This window comes from Rattus rattus, chromosome 12 (genome assembly GCF_011064425.1).
Source record: "Rattus rattus isolate New Zealand chromosome 12, Rrattus_CSIRO_v1, whole genome shotgun sequence".
Lineage (NCBI taxonomy): Eukaryota > Metazoa > Chordata > Mammalia > Rodentia > Muridae > Rattus > Rattus rattus.
This window is the reverse complement of record NC_046165.1, coordinates 7,129,374-7,149,712: the sequence shown is the minus strand read 5'-3', so window position 1 is coordinate 7,149,712 and position 20,339 is coordinate 7,129,374. Positions and strand designations below refer to the sequence as shown.

Sequence of the window (20,339 nt, the reverse complement as noted above, 5' to 3'; positions counted from 1 at the left end):
GTGTGTGCACAGATGTGTGTGCACAGATGTGTGTGCATAGATGATGCAGTGTGTGTGTAGGCACAGTGTAGCCAGCTGCCCCTCAAGCTCTTCTTCCTACTGTGATGTCCCTACCCACCCTTAGAGACTGTGCCCTCAAATTGTGAGTGTAATAAATCCTTGTGTTGCTTTGTTTTCTCACCTCAGGAGCATCAGGTAAGAGAGTTAATTGGGATCTGAGGACGAGCACTGGCTGCCAGTCTATCGTGATGCATCAGCAAGTCTCCCTGGCTCCCATTCACCTGCTGAGGAAACAGGGAAGAAATATACCAGAGCCCATGAAAGGGACTCTGCATGGTGCATCCAGGGCGGAAGGGGCAACAGCACACATCGAGAGAACTGTGGAGCTCACCCCTGTCTGGGCCTAATCGAAGTCTTACCCAGCATATTGTCTAATGAGACTGTTCAAACTACTATTTTCTACTTTTAAGTAGAAAGGCTTGAGCATCTCCCTCCCAAATAAAAGCAGACCCAGGCAACTCGGTTCAGCGCTCCCAATGCCAGATAACCAACTTGAGAACAGGAAGCAAGGACCTACTGGACGATTGACTTCCAGTCAGCCTGCACCCTGGTTCCTCTGTGTGCCTGGTACATGTGTCAGATTGTTTATTGTCAACGTTGATGGCAACTTGGCAGGGTTTTCTTAATTATCATTATTTTTTAATGCAAGTACAATCTTGGATTCGTTTGCCTCATTGATCTAGCCTGACACTGGTTGCGTTTACAGAACTCCTTTGAATTTTCCGTCTGTAATGAGTCCATTATATTTGTTTTGAAAGCCACTTAGACGTGACGATGCCAAGGTGCAAACACAGCTGGCAAGTCCGTGTGGTTTATAACTATACAGGAAAACTATAATTGTAGCTTCTGACTACATTACAATAATATTCAGATGAAGATGTACCACAGCCGTACCTCCCAGTGGGAGCATTACGGCGGCTAAGCAGGAAACCTCATCTCGGAACTTGTGCCCTTAACAGAATTGAAGGAGCTGCCCCTACAGGCCTTGCAGGGGTGGCTGCTGTGTCCCAAGGGTGCCAGTAGGTGGCAGAGAGGAGAGAGGCTGTGTCTGCACTCAGCGACTGCACAGGGAGCTAGCCCGAGAGGACCATCTGTCTGGCAATGGGAATGCCCAGACTGGCTCCAGGGGTGGGGAGCAAGCCTGAGACAGATGACCACCCAATGGGGCCACAATCTGAGCATGTCCAGCCCCATGTAGGCATAATGCATACATGGAGTATAGCACTCCTGAGACCACTCCTAAGAGGACCCCAGACACTCAGAGACGCCAGGCATCACTAACAAGAGCAAGTAAGTGGTGGAGAGGTAGACGAGAAAGAGAAACAGAAGGATGTGGGCACAATGAAGAGAGGCAGAACTGGAGGATTGGAAGTAGTGAGGATCAGCCTCACATGAGTAGCCAGTGATGGCTCCTGGGATCGTGGTGGGGTCCTGAGCTGTGCTGACCCTGGGGGCCACATCTGGGTCTGTGGTCCCACGGCATCAGGGATCTGTTACCACCAAGGGTCTGGGCATCCCTGGACTAGGTTTTCTCCTGAGGACATGTTGATGTCTGAGAACTGTGCAGAACTGGCCTCACCCCTTGCCTGGGTGCGGTGGGGGAGAGCTGGCCAGGGGGCCTGACAGCAGGAGAGCTGACCTCACCCCTAGCCAGCTGCAGTACTCAGGGGAGTGACCCACACACATTGCCCAGGGAGCACAGTAGAGCTGGCCCTGACTGAAGGTTGCTGGTAAGCCAGCCCAGAGGGCATGAGAATGAGAGAGCTGGCTCTGCCACTCATCATGGACAAGGGAAAGATACCCTTCTACCTCTTCTCCCCTTGCCACCCGCCACAGGTGGCAGTCCAGACCCTGGGGTCATGAGAGCAGGAGAATTGCCCCTGTCCCTCACGAACTGCAGTACTCAGGACAGCAGGCCCTGCACCTCCGAGGGCAGCACAGTAGAGCTGACCCTGGTGGAGGTGTGGGAAGGCTGGCCCTCCAGTTGTCGGCTGGGCAAGGGAGAGACGCCCCCTGCCTTACGCCTTCCCGTTTAAGGTAGGCAGGAGGGCTGATCCCAGGCTCTTGAGAGCAGAAGAGCTGGCCTTGCCTCTCATCAGCTGCAGCATCGGGAAAGAGCTACACCTTACCTGAGCAGCCCAGTAGAGCTGGCCCCGGTGTGGGTAGCCCATGAGCTGGCCTTGAAACATAGGAGAGCCGGCCCGGCCTCTTGTCTGCTCTGTAATGGTGCAGGTGAAGGAGAGACGCCCTCCTCCCCTCCTTCGTCCCTCAACACCTATGGGAGGCAGGAGAGCTGGCCCTGGGATCATGAGAATAGAGCTGGCCATATCTCTTGCCAGCTCCAACACTCAGGGGAGTGGGCCCTGCGCATCACAGGCAGAGCTGGTTCTGCTTGCAGCGGCTGCAGATGAGCCTGCCCTGGGGGTATTTTTGAGGGAGAGTTGACTCTGCCCATTGCTGTCTGTGGCATTGGACAGGCTGGCTATGGCAAGGCAGGAGAGCTCGGCCCTGTGAGGTGGGTCTGGGAGAGCAGGCTGACCAGGCCAGAGACCTCTCAGGCTCAGATCCAGGGCTTTGAATAGGCTCACCCCAGCATCTATCCCATCAGCGAACTGCTGCAGTGCATGGATGGGCCTGTCCTCCAGATCCCAAACTACAAGAGGTCCACGGCACAGGGCAATAAAGGATATCAGAGGGGAGTCCCGGTGAGGGCCCTGTAATTCTAGAGTAGCAGAAGCCAGAGGCCTTGTACCAGATCAATGACTCATGCAATGAACATCTGCAAGCAAAGACCTGTGGATGAAGGAGTGTATACCCGTGGGGCACACTGTGACACAGTACAGCTTCCACGGTGAGCTTTTTCTTTGTTGTGGGAGGAGGTTGCAAGGGTGGAGGGTAGGTATAGGGGTAGGGGGAGATGAGTAGGATTGGGGTGCATGATGTGAAATTCACAAAGAGTTAAGAAAAAGTTGAGAAAGAGAGAGAGGGAGAAAGAGAGAGGGGGGAGGGAGAGAGAGAGAGAGAGAGAGAGAGAGAGAGAGAGAGAGAGAGAGACTTAGACTTGAAGGAACTCAGACAACACTCTTCCTTCCCTCATGTACCCCTAGTCAGCAACTAACTATTTTCTCAATCTGACTCCTGCTATCCTCACAGCACCGGAAATACAAGCCAGGCCTCTTCCATGCTATGAAAGTCCTCTACACCAAGCTAAACCCCTAGGCAGATGTCTTTCTTTAAAGACAGGCTGACCTCTAACTCACTGTGTAGCCAAGAGTGACCATGAACTTCTGATTCTTCATGCCCCCACTTCCAGAGAAGACTATAGGAACGCATAGACCACCTGTCTCAGGCAGAGTTCTTGACTCAAGGGGAGCCGATGATATAATATTACTTGTGTACTTTTTAAAATTTTAGCAGGGAGGTGCACATGCCCTGTAGTGTATTACGGTAGTCGGAAGGTAGCATTGTTCACACAGGGTCTCTTCTTGCTTCTGCTGCTGTGCTGTGTATCTCCTAGGCAAGTCTGACTCCACCTCCCATCTCCCTGGAAGAATGTTTAGATTACAGGTGTGAGCCACTGTGTCTACGATGGTTTGGGGACTTTTCTGTCTTATTTTGTTTTTTTCCATTGGTTATGGTCTAGGGGATTGGACTCAAGTTGCCAGGCCTGTGCAACAAGCAGTTTCCCACACTGAGACATGGCAGAGGCCCATGGTGTATCTTGAGCAAAGGGCTTAAGATGAGTTTTTAAAATCTAAGTCTGTGCATAATCAAAAGATCAACTTTCAGGCTAGAAAGATGCCTCAGTGTTCAAAGTGCTTGCAGATCTTCCGGAGGACCTGAGTTTATTTCCCGACACCAAAGTCCAGTCTTGGTTATAGGTTCACAACTACCTATAGCTCTAACACAGGTGATTGACACCGTCTTTGGGCCTCCATGGACATGGAAACACACACACACACACACACAAACACACACACAACACCACCACCACCACCACCACCACCACCACCACCACCACCACAGGCCAGCAGTTTGGTGTTTTTCACTGTATAGCATATGTAAGAGGATGGTTTGGCAGGGGGGGGATGAGAGTGGCTCATGAGCTGGAGGGTGGCAGGGTCTCGTGAGTGTGGAGAACAGGCCAGAGGCAGCGTAAGAAATGAGGATGGGAGGAGACAAATGACAGAAGATGGTCTGATAGGTAACAGACGGGAGATAAATAATTGGTAGATGGTAGAGACAGATAGAAGACAGATTGGCGGGCAGACAGTGAAGTAAACACGAGATTCAATCAGGAAAAAGATTGGTGCTGTGGCTGGAGAGATGGCTCAGTGGTTAGGAGCACTGGCTGTCCTTGCAGAGGTCCTGAGTTCAATTCCCAGCAACCACATGGTGGCTCACAACCATCTGTAATGGGAGCTGATGTCCCTTTCTGTTGTGTCTACAGTGTACTCATATACATGAAATAAATAAAATAAATCTTTAAAAAAAAAGATTGGTGCTGTGGTTTCAAAGTGCATTAATGAATGAACATAAAGGCCATGCACATGCCAGCTTTGATACAAGTATTATTAATATCATAGATTATATTTCCCACACAGAAAACAAAAATTATATTTCTTACCTGCAATAAAGCATCCTATAACACATTAGTTCTACTAGCAGTGTATGTAAGAGTCATCAGATTTCTTGAAATTTCTTGTTTTTTTTTTTTGTTCTTTTTTTTTTTTTCGGAGCTGGGGACCGAACCCAGGGCCTTGTGCTTCCTAGGCAAGCGCTCTACCACTGAGCTAAATCCCCAACCCTGAAATTTCTTGTTTAAAAACCTCATATCTATACAAAGTCTTTTTGCTAAAACCAGCAGTAAAACATTGTATATAAAAAAGAACAAAGGTGGGGCTTATTTGTCAGATATTAGGGAATATCAAGTAGTGAAAGTAATAGTTCTTAAAAAATCATATGGTATTGGCAGTTAAATAAATGAATGGATTAAAGAAATAGACTAGAAAGAAAATCCCATGATAGCTTAGTACAGGACGGAAGTCACAGAGAGTCCTGAGAGAAGGAGGATTGAGTTTTAGGTATTGTACAGGACACTGGTCCATGGAATGAGCACAAATAAAATGGCACCTGTAGTGCATATTACGCAAGGACATGCTACTGTGCACTTAAGACCACGTGAAAGTGTACATGCACAGCCGCATGCCAGGGATGTATGGAGACAGCTGTCTTTTGGAAATCAAAACTTCTAAATTTGGGGAAAGTGGATCTGGTCTATGTGACATCCATGCTACACATGCTCCAAGTGTGTCTTGTGCAGCCTGTTGCAACCCTTGGCATTTCTGCAGATAATTATGTGTTCAGTTCAGCTCTGTAACCACTTTCACCACAAATGAGTTTTGGGGGTCGTACTAGTGGGCTAGCTGCTTGTTTCATCTCCATGATAAAATACATGAGTACAACCACTTAAGAAAGTTTATTTGGGCTCATGGTTCCAGGGTTCAGTCCTTCACAATAGGGAGGAGCTGGAGATGGCTGTAACGATGTGTCTATAATCAGGAAGTCGGGAGCAATGGTTACCGTGCTCTGCTCACTGTCTCTACTTTATTCGGAGCTCCCAGCCCAGGAATGCTGCTGCCCACACACTAGATTAATCTAATAATCCCTCACAGATGTGCCCAGAGACTTCTTCCGTTGATGATTCTAAGTCCCATCAAACTGGCTGTCAATATCAAGCACTGCCTTGATATCTTTGGTTTGCCCCGCCCCAGCCCACTCTCCATCTTCTCTGTCTGGATCTCTGCCTGGAAAGCAACCCCTCATGGCAAGGCTGCTGCCCCTGATAGAGGGCTGGGAGAGAGTATGGCTCCAGCATTGCCTCTCCTACTGTAGAATGATGCATTGCTGATAGCTTTTCCCCCTTCTCTAAACCTCTGTGTTCAAAGACCTCATCCCCATGACTTGCAGATGGGACCTTGAGTCCATGTGTTCTCTCATGTGGACTCATAAACCAGTGATCCTAAATGATGTAATCCTGTAACATGTAGACAGCCTGATGTGGCTGTTGGAGTGGAAGGATGCTGCTGACATTGAGCAGAGATGAGTGACAAATACTCTGTAGCACACAGATACTCTCTAGCACACAGATAATCTACTCTGTAACACACAGACATACTCTGTAACACACAGATAATCTGTAGGACACAGATATACTCTGTAACACAGATACCCTGTAACACACAGTTACTCTCTAACATAGAGATACTCTGTAGCACACAGATACTCTAAAACACTGCTTGATCACAAATGCCAGCTATGCCAAGGCCAGGAGATCTGCTCATGGTAGAGTTCCTGAAATTAATGTCTTCTCCCACTGCTCTGGTACAGAATATCACCTAGTTCCAACTGGCTGATACCGTACACACTTTAGTAAACATTACTATGCAGACGATGAAGGAAAACACAGGAAGTCCTGATGTCCTACAGGAAGAAAAGAGTTCTTAAACAGAATTTGAGAAGCACAGAGCACCGAGGAATTTGGCTCCATCGGAATTAAAGAACCCCAGAGGCAGGCGCAAATTTGGAGGGGAACTCTGAAACAGCCACAGCTGATAAGGGTATTTCACTCCAGACATTCAGGATGCTCGAGTACCTGCAACAAGAAATCCAGCCGAAGAAAATGGGCAAGAGCAGAAGACGTAAACTAAAGGATTAAAGTACAACAGACACCCAGTTCCAGTCTTCAGATGGGTGTGGACTGAAGCAGCAATATTCCTTTACACCGATTAGAGCAACGAAACGTTGGAAGCTGCCTTAATTCTAAGTGTTGATAGAGAGGAGTCTATAGAGAAATGTCTGTGCTCTGAGGCTAGAGACAAGAGCAGTGCAGCGGCAATGTGATGAATTAAATGCAGGGAATACAGACCCGAGGCCTAGAAATTTATATCATTCATATCTATTTATGTCATCTATATCTGTACCACCTATATCTATGTATGTGTGTGTATACATATATATGTGAATGAGTTCGGAGAGTTCATGGAGGGGAAGTTAGAATCATTCCTATATATATATATATATATATATATATATATATATATACATACACACACACACACACACACACACACATATATATATATAAACTGATGGGTGTTCACCATGGAACATATTGTATCTTCTAGCACAGTAATTTCTTGTTACCTGAAAACAAAGTAGCATAGAAAAGCCAAGTCTTAAAAGCATATAGAGGGCTGGAGAGATGGCTCAGTGGTTAAGAACACTGACTGCTCTTCCTGAAGTCCTGAGTTCAAATCCCAGCAACCACATGGTGGCTCACAACCATCTGTAATGAGATCTGATGCCCTCTTCTGGTGTGACTAAGACAGCCACAGTGTACTTATATATAATAGTAAATAAATCTTTTTTTAAAAAAAACCACATAGAGCCAAGGAAACACAAGCCAGACTGAGACCTGTGACATAATATCATTCTATAAATGAATGAAACATGCCCACTGAGTGAGCATGCATGTTTCTGATGAAGGCAGGTATGGGGGTCAGTGCTCACGGTCAGTTTGTTAGGGTTTAGAGACACGACTCTGGGCCTGTCTGGAAGGCTGTTCTCAGAAACGTTCATCTGAGGAGGGAAGGTGTGTGACAGCGGTGGGTGACAACAACCTGTGACGTGGGCTCAGGCTCAGACCGGATGGAAAGGAAAGGCGGGAGAAGCAAGCTGAGTACCCTTGTCCACCTCTCACTGTGTCCTGGCTGTGGACACAGTGTGGCCAGCTCCCTCACAGTCCTGCCGCCATGCCTTCTCCCTCTGCCATGATGGAGCTGAATGTGGGGCAGTGAACTGTGCCACCAGACAGAAAATCTGGTAAGGTCAAACAGATTCAGGAACCCTGGAGATTCTCATAATTGAGTATGGTAGGCATTTAAATCTACCTCCGACCAGGTTCCTGTCCTGGAACATGTGCGTGACCACAGCATCCCATTGACAGGACTGTGACAACCAGTCACATGGGGACAACACCTACAGCCCTTCCACGTGCAGATGAGGCATCCTTCACATCTCAGACCAAGCCAATAGAAAGCATCTGCCTCTAGATCCTAACTTCCCCCCAAATGTTGATAAGGTCCCAACCACAAAGAATGAAGTGTGTGAGTTATTTCACCAAAGATCTTTTGAGAGTGCCTGTCTCATCGAGCCGAGCCGTAACAGAGAAGAGTATTCTCTCCCAAAGCTTTCCTGATGCTGGCCACCAACTCCAGGGCAGCAGTGGCCACGGAAGAGTCCTGGCAGCTTGCCTTGCTCTGGCTTCCCCTACTCTGAAAGCAGTAACTTTTGGCCAGAACCGGGCATATTCCTGTGGACAGCACCCCATGCAACAGACAGTTGAATACATCCTTCCCAGATTAGGTTGCTTTTTGTCACAACAAGGAAGGTGATGAGGAGCAAAGGGAGGTGAGGTGAGTACAGTATCATGTGCTTGGGTTGTGGGTGGGAGGCAATGAGTGAGGGGTATGGAGAGGCCACAACAGGGAACAAATTAGATAGCAGCTTCACATGCACAGAGGATACTGAATCAAGCCTGTGATAGCCTGACATCTGTCAAGAAGCCAGAAATGAGGGAGAAGAAGAAGGAGGAGGAGGAGGAGGAGGAGGAGGAGGAGGAGGAGGAGGAGGAGGAGGAGGAGGAGGAGGAGGAGGAGGAGGAGGAGGAGGAGAAGAAGAAGAAGAAGAAGAAGAAGAAGAAGAAGAAGAAGAAGAAGAAGAAGAAGAAGAAGAAGAAGAAGAAGAAGAAGAAGAAGAAGAAAGGAAGGAGAAGGAGAAGAAAGGAAGGAGAAGGAGAAGGAGAAGAAAAAGAAGAAGAGGAGGAGGACAAGGAGGAGGAGGAAGAAGAAGGAGAAAGGGGAGTTAGAAAGAGGGAAGGAAGAGGAAGGAAAGAGAGAAAAAAGGAAAGGAAGGAAGGAAGAAGAAAGAAGGAAGGGAGCAGGAAAGAAAGAAGGAAGGAAAGAAGGAAGGAAGGAAGAAAACAAGAAAGGAAGGAAAGAAGGGAGGAGGAAGGGAAGGAAGGAAAGAAGGAAGGAGGGGGAAAGGAAGGGAGGTAAAAGGAAAGGAGGACCCACATAGATTGGAAAGGCAGAGCACAAATGCTGGAAGGCAGGAAAGTGTGGATCTAGAGAGGGACAGTCTGAGTACATACAGCACTGACCAGGGAAGTGTGGTGTGCCCTCTATTGCTAACCTCTGAGCATTGCTGATCACGTGAAGCCTTACCCAGCTTTGGCCTGCCCTCTCCCAACCTATCCTGCCGACTTGGTTGCCCAGGGCTAGCACTGGCTCTTGTGCACAGACAGGTGGCAGTGTGAGCTCCAGGACAGGAGCATGACACTTGCTGAATCTGTGCGTGTGTGTGTGTGTGGGGGGGGTTGGGAGTTGTAAGACACAGCCAGTTTCCTTCACTCTCCACCACCCCCAGAAACTGAAAAGGTGGGAGCCACTTGTCTACCTGTGTGAGGGGATCCCGGATGCAGGCACTCTGCTGAAATCTGGACTGTATGATAATGATTTTGCTTGTTTGGGCTCCACAGGTTAATATGTAATTATAATTCCTACTAAAATATAAAAGAGATATCTGTGACATCAGAAGATGTTTTTTGTCTATTTTTGAGGGACAGGAGAGATGGCTTAGCAGTTAGGAGAGCATACTGCTCTTGCAGAGAACCCAAGTTTGGTTCCCAGCCCCCACACATCAGGTGGCTCACAACCACTGTAACTGCAGACGCAGGAGACCCTTCTGGCCTCCACAAACACCTGCATTCACATACACACGCTCCCCAGTGCACCTATACATATTACAAAACAAAGAAAAAAAACTTCTGTTGAGATGACACCTCATGCAGCCCAAACTGTCTTCGGACTCACAGCATCCAACAATGACTTCAAATTCCTTATCCCCCTGCCTCCACCTCCAAGCACTAGGATTACAGGCATGTATTCCTGCCCCAGGTTATTCAGTGCTGGTTGGGACTGGACCCAGGGCTTCATTAGTTCTGTGATCACTCTATCATCTGAACTGTATCCTCTGCTCCTGAAATAACTTTATACAGGAGTGTGTGTGTGTGTGTGTGTGTGTGTGTGTGTGTGTGTGTGTTTGTATGTGTGTGTGTATTTGCATGTTTGTGAGTATGTGTGTTTGTATGTATGTGTGTGTGAGTGTATATTTGTATGTTTGTTTTTGTGTGTGTTTTATGTGTGTGTGTTGTGTTTGTGTATGTGTATAAGTGTGTCTGTATGTGTGTGTTTGTATGTGTGGGTATGTTTGTGTGTATGTGTTTGTATGTGTGTTTGTGGTGTGTGCTTGATTTAGGTGTGTTTGTATTTGTGTATTTGTGTGTTTGTATGTGTGTATGTATGTTTTGCTTGTGTGTTTGTATGAATGTGTGTCTGTATGAGTATGTATATGTGTTTGTATGAGTGTGTATGTTTGTATGAGTGCTATGTGTAAGTGTGTGTGTATGTTTGTGTGTGTGTGTGTGTGTGTGTGTGTGTGTGTGTGTTTGTGTGCATGAGAGTATGTATGTGAGATGGAATCGTTCTTGCCCTAGTTGTGGTTGACCCAACTAAGATACTGGAAACTTCGTCACTAAAGATCAACCTGGAGCAGTGGGTCTCAAGTTCAGTCTCACACCAGAGAGTAAAACTGACCATTTGTAGAAATAACCAAAGCAGAAGCTTTGCTAAGGAGAAGGACAGAGAGCGAGAAATGTGAGAAAAGGAGGAAAGCCTCTGAGAAGGTCGAGGGCTCCCACAGAGGGGAAGCCTTTGAACTCTCTTGTCTAGAGGTTTTGCACAGCTATGGTAGGAACTAGACAGAGGCTGAGGTGATGGCCGTGAGACACGTTCTTTCACTGTGGCTGTCATGGACCACACCAATGGAGGGCCCACACCCTGTGTTCACATCTTCCTTGCCCACCCAGGAAAATGACCATACTCTGTCCACGTGCCGCCCACTCGGGGGTGGCTGAAGCCCCGCCCCACCTCTGACTCAGGCTTTGTTAGTCATTGACTTTGACTGTCTGCTAGCTGTTAGCGGCTTGGCCGGTCTCTGACCCTGCGAGTGCCTCCGTACTATTAATTAACTAAAGTCTCTGCTTCCACAGCTACTGAGAAGTAGCTTGGGTTTTTCGTTAGTTAGCTCCTTGTCTGGTCATGGTCTGGGGTCTCTTTCTAAAGTAGCCCAAGGCTTTCTTCGACACAGTCTGCACTCTGTTCATTACTAGCTGCACAAGGAGCAAGGGTATGGGGGGCCGGCAGGGCCTGACTGTGCATGTTCAGGGGCTGTGGGAAGGGTCAGAGCCCAGTCCTTCTGATGTCTCTGCTTGGTGTCTTGGTTTCTCTGTTAGCCCCAGCCTCTCCACTTTAACTCTGACGCTCTTTTTAACTCTTTAAATCTGTTCTCACTGTAACGTATCTGAGCAACTTGCAATCCTCACCATGGGTTTCTTTCCATTACCACCTGTAGAGAGCAAACTTCTGCATCTGCTTCCTGAAGCCCAGGCTGGCCCCAAGCTTGCTTGGTAGTCGAGGCTGGCTTTGAACTCCTGATGCTCCTGTGTATGTCTTCCAAGGTAATATCTCAGGCGTGTGCTGCCTCCGCCTGGAGTTTATTTTTATTTTTAACTAACACTGAGTGATTTCGTGTATTTACATGGCAGGGCATGATGATGAGGAGGATTAGATTAGGGTAACTGGCATTTCCACCACCTCAGACGTTCATGGTCTCTTTGCTGTGATACAATAAAAAGTTCTAACGCGTAAAAGCTTGCAGGTTTCCCTGTCCTTCAGAGGAAACCTGTAATTAACTTACAGTGCCCTCCAGCCCCGCACTGTGAACTTAAAGGACTGTGTTCTGTAATTTAGACATTAAAGTTTAATGTTATTCCCTTGTTTAATTCTTTCCCCTTTTATTTTTTTCCTGTGATTAGACATCAATTGATTGCCCCACAATTACCTTTTGAGTTCCAGAAAACAGGATAGGGCATCAAAAATATTTAAAATTTGATCTCTTAGTAATTTTCACACTGAGACGGTGAACAAAGTCTGGCTGGATACTATGAGAGGAGGGATTCTACACAGACCTCCCCAGCACCCACACACATGCACGCACACCACACCACACTACATACAGACATACACACACTCACGTATACCAAACACACTAACTCACACACACACACCACATGCATGCACACACACATCACAGAATATCACACATACATACAGTCCCACACCATACACACACACCATATACATGCACTTACACCACACCACACTATATACACACATGCACACACATGCACACACACCACACTATAGCACATTACATACACACATACCAAACACACTCACATACTACACACACACACACCATAGCATACCACAGACACATACACCTTCCCCACACACCACACACATACACCACTCCAGCACACCAGTGTGTGTGTAACCTCAACAGGCAGTGTGTGTGTAACCTCAACAGGGCAGTGTGTGTGTAACCTCAGCAGGGCAGTGTGTGTGTAACCTTAGCATGCCGGGGGTCTGGGGTGACAGGTAAACCCTAAGGGCTTGTTGGCCAGGCAGCCTAGCCAAAACCGCAAGCCCGTAGACGATGCATGTCTGAGAGACTCCTGTCATCTAGAGGCACTGAGAGCTCATGAAGGAAGCCTGGCTACAGAGTCAGCGCTGGTCAAAGCTGGAGCAAGGCTGCATGACGCTGTTTCCACCCCAGAGCAAAGATCACAATAGGAAACTCTTGAAGTAATGTTTCACGTCTCCATACTATTGTCACACCATTCCTCTGAGTGACGGTAAGAAACATGACCCTTATGGTTTGGGCTCCACAGTGCTCCTGAATACAAGGTATGCGGGCAAATGCCCACAATGCCAATAACAGGAAGCTCAGGATCGTGGGTTCAAGGCCAGCCTGGGCTACACAGTGAGATCATTTCTCAGGACAAAACAGATTTGGAAAAAAGCTATAACTTCTGATGCCAGAAGACTGAATATGGATGAATAGAAACGTAATATATTAGGATGTATATCTGAGAAACTCCCCCAGGATGCTACGTGCAGAAAGGAAGAGATGGGGGTTGTTGGACGGGGTTGAAGCATAAGACAAACGAGAAAACAGATCTAGGCAGAGTTCCGGTAATGGGAAGGGAGTCTGATGGTCATGGGAGAGACAGGAACAGTAAGTTAAGGGAGTACAGCGAACTCCAAATAAACGAACAAATCCCACGTAGGAAATGAAAGTGAAGCCAGACAGGGTGGCGGCTCACATATCTGCTGTATCATAGCTAGGAAGACGGAGGCAGGCACTGCAGCCTGAAGTCCAGCCTGGGCTATAGAAAGAGACTTAGAGGCCAGCCTGGGGCAGGGGTGGGGTGGGGGGGAGACAAAGACAGAGAGAGAGAGAGAGAGACAGAGAGACAGAGAGACAGAGACAGAGAGACAGAGAGAGACAGAGAGACGGAGAGACGGAGAGAGACGGAGAGAGACAGAGAGACAGAGAGAGACAGAGAGACGGAGAGAAAGAGAGAGAGAGAGACGGAGAGAGACAGAGAGACGGAGAGAGACAGAGAGACAGAGAGAGAGAGAGACAGAGAGACGGAGAGAGACAGAGAGACGGAGAGAGACAGAGAGACAGAGAGAGACAGAGAGACAGAGAGAGACAGAGAGACAGAGAGAGAGAGACACAGAGAGAGACAGAGACACAGAGAGAGACAGAGAGACACAGAGAGACAGAGACACAGAGAGACAGAGAGAGAGAGAGAGACACAGAGAGAGACAGAGACACAGAGAGACAGAGAGAGACAGAGAGAGGGGAATGAAGTAAGCTGGAAGGGGTATAAATTAAGCCATTAAGAAAGTAATGAGAAGGTTTTGCAAATCACAGGACTATGCTGTGAATTATCGTCCTAACTAGAGGACTATCAAGTGATCCAGCAACCACGTTCCGGGATTTGGCTTTTAAAGTTTGTTTTAGAGTTACTCGATTTTAGAGTTTCCATCACGAGAGTCAGCCACTTCCGCCTCTGGCATAGAATACATCGGACACCCCATCTACCGCTGAATCACCAAGGCCATAGGGAATGCAATCAGTACATCAGAGGCACGGCATCCTGGGACTCTCACACTACGCCTTCCACACTATGCAGGGAGTCTTCACTTAACCTGCATCTAAAGTGCCCACAGCCCTCCATCCCAATTGTCACAGGTTGTGGGTACCCAGGGGAACTTACATCATGGCTGTCTGTTCCTTTTCTTATCTATCTATCTATCTTTCTATCTATCTATCTATCTATCTATCTATCTATCTATCTATCTATCTATTATAAGTACACTGTATCTCTATAGACACACCAGACGAGAGCATTAGATCTCATTACAGATGGTTGTGAGCCACCATGTGGTTGCTGGGATTTGAACTCAGGACCTCTGGAAGAGCAGTCAGTGCTCTCAACCACTGAGCCATCTCTCCAGCCTTCAACTGTCTGTTTCTTGTACTAGGCCATTACTAAGGTCCCCACCTATACACCAGATCATGGATTTTCCTCTATTAAAGGTCAGGCCTGGGGGGAATCCTCTTCCTCTGAGTGTTCTCTTCCTCACTGTCTAGGTCTCCCTAATCTTGGGACTCACAGAGGCTCTCCAACACAGATTTAACCCAAAGTATCTTTCTCTCGCATCTTACCAACTGTAAGAAACATGGAGTTAATATTTCCACCTCCTTTAAAAATCTCACTCAAGCTAGACAAGTGCTTAACTGTATCCACAGCCCTATGATTTTAAATAACATGAAAATCTCTAACTTCAGAATTTCCTAGCATTAGAGGGGTCTGGCTCAGGAACTATTCCAGAAGATAATAAGAATTTTAAAAGGATGTGGGGAAGGTGTAAAAAAAAAGTGAAACTACTAAGTCCAAAGGCTAAGAGATATTCATTCTTCATTCTCATTCATTCATTCATTCTCTCTCTCTTTCTCTCTCTCTCTCTCCCTCTCTCTCTCTCTTTCTCTCTTTCTCTCTCTCCCTCCCTCCCTCTCCCCTCTCTCTCTGTGTTTCTCTATATCTCTCTCAGATTTATTTATATTTATTTTATTCGATGATTTGATGTGTTTTGTCTTCATGTATTACACATGCACCACATACATGCAGTACCCACAGAGGCCAACAGAGGGCATCAGATTCTCCGGAACTGGAGGGCTGTGGGCCACCGTGTGGGTGCTGGGAATGGAACCCAGGCCTGGGAACAGCCCGCGCTCTTAACCACCAAGCTGTCTCTCCAGCCCTGATAAAAGATTCTTATAACCAGACAAAGAAGAAACGGAAGAACAAAGAGATGACTAATCTGATGTCGACTTCTCAAAAGCAAAGGTAGAGACAGAAGAAAGTAGGGTTAAGTCATTAAATTACTCAATTAAAATACCATCTACTCATAACTGTGTACTCCTAAAGAAAAATATGGTTCTATGACACTTGATAAGATTAATAAAGTGAAGGTTATTGCACAGGCATAGGTACCCCACACTGGGTCTTTGGAGCAGAGGAGAGAGGGGCAGCGTCAGAGTTGGACACAGCATTGATGTATGAGAATGAAAAGCAAGGAGAAGGTCGACTCGTGGAGAAAAGTGGGAAAGTGCATGGAGACCAAAAGGAGAATTTGGTTTTGGTGAACAGTTTTGGTGGGTGGAGGGAGGGGCTGGTACTGGGCTAGCACTCTCCTGGCTTTCTCCTTTCCCCCTGTGGGTTGGTCTCCCTTTTCAGTTAATCCTTCCGGGAAGTGAGCGTCTTGAGTCGGTCAGGTTGACATCAGAGGAGAATCCAGCTGGACCACCCAGAGGTGGCTCTTGTTAAACACAGTCCAGGGTGGCCAGATAGGGTGGGACAGTCGGGATAAATAATCAAATAGACGATAAGACCCATTAGGTATCAAGGTCGGGAGGCTCTGGGTAATCTGACTGAAAAGATACATGCTAAAAATATGAGAGTTCAAAGGTGAAGTGAATCTGACAGGAGCATGGAGGAAACTGAGTAGAGTTTCAGTAGAAAGAGAATTTTGTTCGTACTCAGAAAAGTTATGTCCAAAATAAACATAATAAAGGTGTTATACGACAGACACTAAGAACCAATGGCTCCTCGTTAAAGGAAAGAGCTTTGGGAAGAAGGAAAATGAAACCAGGATGTGTAGATGAGGTAGGTAGGGGGCGATAAAGAGAGAAAAAACGTAAACAGAGCAGCAACAGCACTGAGGGTTCACAGGGCAGCGGCAGCGTTGAGGGTTGACATTTGTGAGGCTAAAACCCCAATTCCTGGGGTTAAAGGTCAAATAAGATAGAAATCAAGTAATTACACATGTGGGGTGTTACCAATGTTCAAGGTTTGCAAGGTCCTCCTCGAACGGTGAATGATGACAGAAATTAATTATATATATATACATATATATATATGTATATATATATAATTAAAAATGTCTTACCATTAGACCATTCAAGTAATATGTAACTTCTGATTAATTCAAATATAGGTTTTTAAAAAAAGATTTCCAATTAAAAAACATTAGACATAAGGGCTGGCAAAACAACCCAGGCAGAAGCCCATACATGTGGGCCTCACTATCTAGCAGGGTCCCTAGAACACCAACTCTTAAGAGTTGTCCTCTGACCTCTATATATACATGTGTATACCTGTGAACATGCACTAAGTTGCAGGCATGTACACACATACACACATAGACACACACACAAGCACACACATGCACACAGATACCCATGCATGCACACACATACACATATGTACATACATATACACACAGGTACACACATATACACACTTACATAATATACAGGTACACACATACTTACAAGTACACATACATACATGTACACAGATACACATGCATGCACACACATATACACACATACACAAAATTGGATCTCCTTTTCATAAACAATATGTATAACATACATATATGTTCATTTGTATATATACACATATGTACACATACACACATGTATATACACACATACACACAAATAGAATAATAAGGAAAAATGAGCTTCTCTCATCAACAAAGCAACAGAAATACAAGGTAGAAGAAGAGAACTGACTTCTAGAAAGTTGTCCTCTGTCCTCTGCCCTCTGGTGATATGAACACACATACACTAACACACACGTGTGCACACACACACACACACACACACACACCAAATAAATGAACAACAACACATCTCTAAAGAAAATGGATAACTATATGAACATATACACAGTGTTATACATATTGTTTATGGAAAGGAGATCCGATTTTGTAGTGTTTTCTTCAATTGACGAATAGATGCGGAAGAAAAAGTTAAGAATCAATAAGCATTCCAGTACACATGTACACACGCATAACAATACATTCATTTTAATAAAGAAAGAATAGCAAAGAGCATTAGAAAAAAGCAAAGTAAGATGGTCACCAAAAAACTTTCAAATATATTTATAAAAACTTGTGTATTTAAGGAGGTGTATTGAATGACGTGGAATGAACAAAGGGGAGAAAAGAGATGAATACAGAAATGGGCCACACAAATGTCAGAGCCGGATATGACAGGGGTAATGTTGCAAATCCATAGTGAAGAAAGGGGCTACTTGATAACAAAAATTTTAGAATTCGCCTTTCATTATCAAGAAGTAAAATACATCACAAATCACAAGACAGGAATCGATCAACTCTGGATTATTTAAGAATTAACTAGAACTTTAAAAGTACAGAGGAAGGAGACAGAGACAGGAGAATCCCTGTGAGCTCACAAGCAAGCTAGTCTGGGGAATTCAGGGACAAAGCAGCACCATCCCTAAAAAGTGGAAAATAGAGACCACCACTATAGCTGTCCTCTGACCTCCACATGTATCACACAAGTGCCGAGAGAGAGAGAGGGGGGGGGGGGGGGGGGGGGGGGGGGGGGGGGGGGGGGGGGGAGGGAAGGGGAGGAGATTTTAAAAGTTAAGATTTTCTCAAAGGGCTACCTAAAGATAATTCACCAACCACAAAGAAATTTACAGCATCACATTAAAAGATTACTATCCCAAATTTATAAAGTGAAAAATAAACGAACAACTTAAACTATGCACCAGATTAACAAGTAAAAAAGTCACCCTTCATGACAGATTAAAACCACGGTTTTGTGATTGCACAAAACAGATACTCCAGCCTCATTTTTTTTTTTTTTTTTTTCGGAGCTGGGGATTGAACCCAGGGCCTTGCGCTTGCTAGGCAAGTGCTCTACCGCTGAGTTAAATCCCCAACCCCTTTCCAGCCTCATTTATAATGACAAATATGAATTAGTGATCATAATATAACCTTTGAAATTGTCATAAGGTTGGCTAGAATTTTAAAATTCTGTTAGCTCCACCACGCCAAGTATTAGGAATCGGAACAGTGAGAACTCACTCATTGTGGTGACTGACGTGTGCTGGCTTTACACAGGAAGGTAATTCAGAATCATCGAGGAAGATGTGTTTCCAGCAAGTCACCCTCTAAGATACACCCTGGGGATCCTCTCTCGGGGACACAAGAGAAAATTCACCGACATGTTTGACTGAGGCTACTTATTACTGAGGAGAGAAAAGGGAACAATATCCATCTCTAAGAATGTGGAGGAATTGTGGTGTGAGCATTTACTAAAATAATACACCCAGCTGTCAGATGGGATAGCTACACCCATGGCCACAAATAAATCCATACACGCGGCACTGATTGAAGAGGTTACAGGAGAATCTGTGCAGCCTGACTCCATTTAGGTAAAGCCTCGACAACATGTAAATATAAAGAAATTGGTCAAATGAGGAGCCTTTGAATGTTACTGTATAATCCGTACTCTGTAATTTCTGATCGTTGCATGGTTCGCTAACCTTTGAGCTAACAGAAAATTAAGCATTAACCACCGTGCTAACAAAAAAATATCTGCAGGACCAACACCTTCAAAATTCCTCTACAAAGTTTTGGTATCTCAGTAGGGAATTAGAAAGATTATTTAGGCTATCGCTAAGATGCCCTTACTTCACTATACTTAATCCTAAATTCCCATACTTGGAGCCATCAAAGTATGAAGAATTGTCACCCACCCTCATGGGCGGGCTGTAACATTTGTGGGAGTCCTGTCCAGTGGCTGCATGCCTAGGCCACCAAAGCATTCAGTGTGGACTGTGACAGCAGGCAAGGCTGAGCAACATGTCCAGGGCGCAGATCTCAGCTCTGGTGTGTGGAGTTGGAGGGTTTGGTGCTCTTGTCGCTGCCACCACATCCAATGAATGGAAAGTGACCACCCGAGCATCGTCCGTGATAACCGCCACCTGGGTTTACCAGGGTCTGTGGATGAACTGCGCAGGTAACGCCCTGGGCTCCTTCCACTGCCGGCCGCACTTCACTATCTTCAAAGTAGAAGGTAAATATGAGAGCTGTGTTTGAGGCTGGTGCAAAGTGCTACCTTCCCTTCCTGAGCTCCGTCAGCAAGCTGTCGGCAGCTGACTGCTCACTCCGCATCTTGCCCATGATGGATGGGGTCTCTAGTGGCTAAAAGAATTAAATTGTTGGTTTGGATGAAGGAAAATTAAGAATAACCTTGGGGTCTTATAGACCTGGCTAATGCCAGACTCTAATGTGTAGGAAGTGCATTGGCTTAAGACCTGATTTTAATATGCAATGAGTCACAGGGACGTTTTCATGGGGGTTCTATCCTGGGTTGAAAGGCCTTTTATTGGTTTAGAATTTCCCTCTTGAAGGAAAACTCTGAAGGAAGGAACAATTCAGCGTCATAGTAGTCTCCAGGTTTTCTTTTTTATAACCATGTTTAGTGGTAAAGTAACTGTCAATTGGAAGGAAGTGCCAGGAATGGTCCTTTTGGCTTCCTCTGTTTGATTTTCATTTGTGAGTAATCTTTCCTCTTCCAAACAACGGGTCTTTAGAAGGACAGTTTGTTGGCTTTAAAGACATTTTCACACTTTAGAGACCTCCAGAGAAACAACTGTCACTTGCTTTAAAACTTAATAATCCCCATCTGCCTTCTGTTGCTGAAGAGTGTACACTTCTGTAAACACACTGCGTGACGTAGGCTCCGAATGTTAAACACACTGCGTGACGTAGGCTCAGAGTGTTAAATACACTGCGTGATGTAGGCTCAGAGTGTTAAAGCTCTCCCCAAGACTTGTCAAGACACGGACTTTT

At 45.9% G+C, this 20,339-nt stretch overlaps 1 protein-coding gene and 1 non-coding gene across 5 annotated transcripts in view; both read left to right on the top strand.

The window, feature by feature from the left end:
• The first annotated feature begins 1,029 nt into the window (after positions 1–1,029).
• LOC116914135 lies at positions 1,030–1,163 on the top strand. The gene has a single exon (XR_004389696.1). It is a non-coding gene; the product is annotated as a small nucleolar RNA SNORA17 (small nucleolar RNA).
• A 17,934-nt stretch (positions 1,164–19,097) lies between these two features.
• Positions 19,098–20,339, top strand: part of Cldn10 (claudin 10) — an 89,931-nt gene continuing 88,689 nt past the window's right edge. For 2 of the 4 annotated variants that reach the window (XM_032918024.1, XM_032918023.1), the window contains exon 1: positions 19,347–19,560. In XM_032918024.1, the coding sequence (XP_032773915.1) occupies positions 19,347–19,560 (214 nt within the window). Of the gene's footprint in view, positions 19,561–20,339 lie in introns of all 4 variants that reach the window. The other 2 variants (XM_032918022.1, XM_032918025.1) reach the window with 2 other exon arrangements.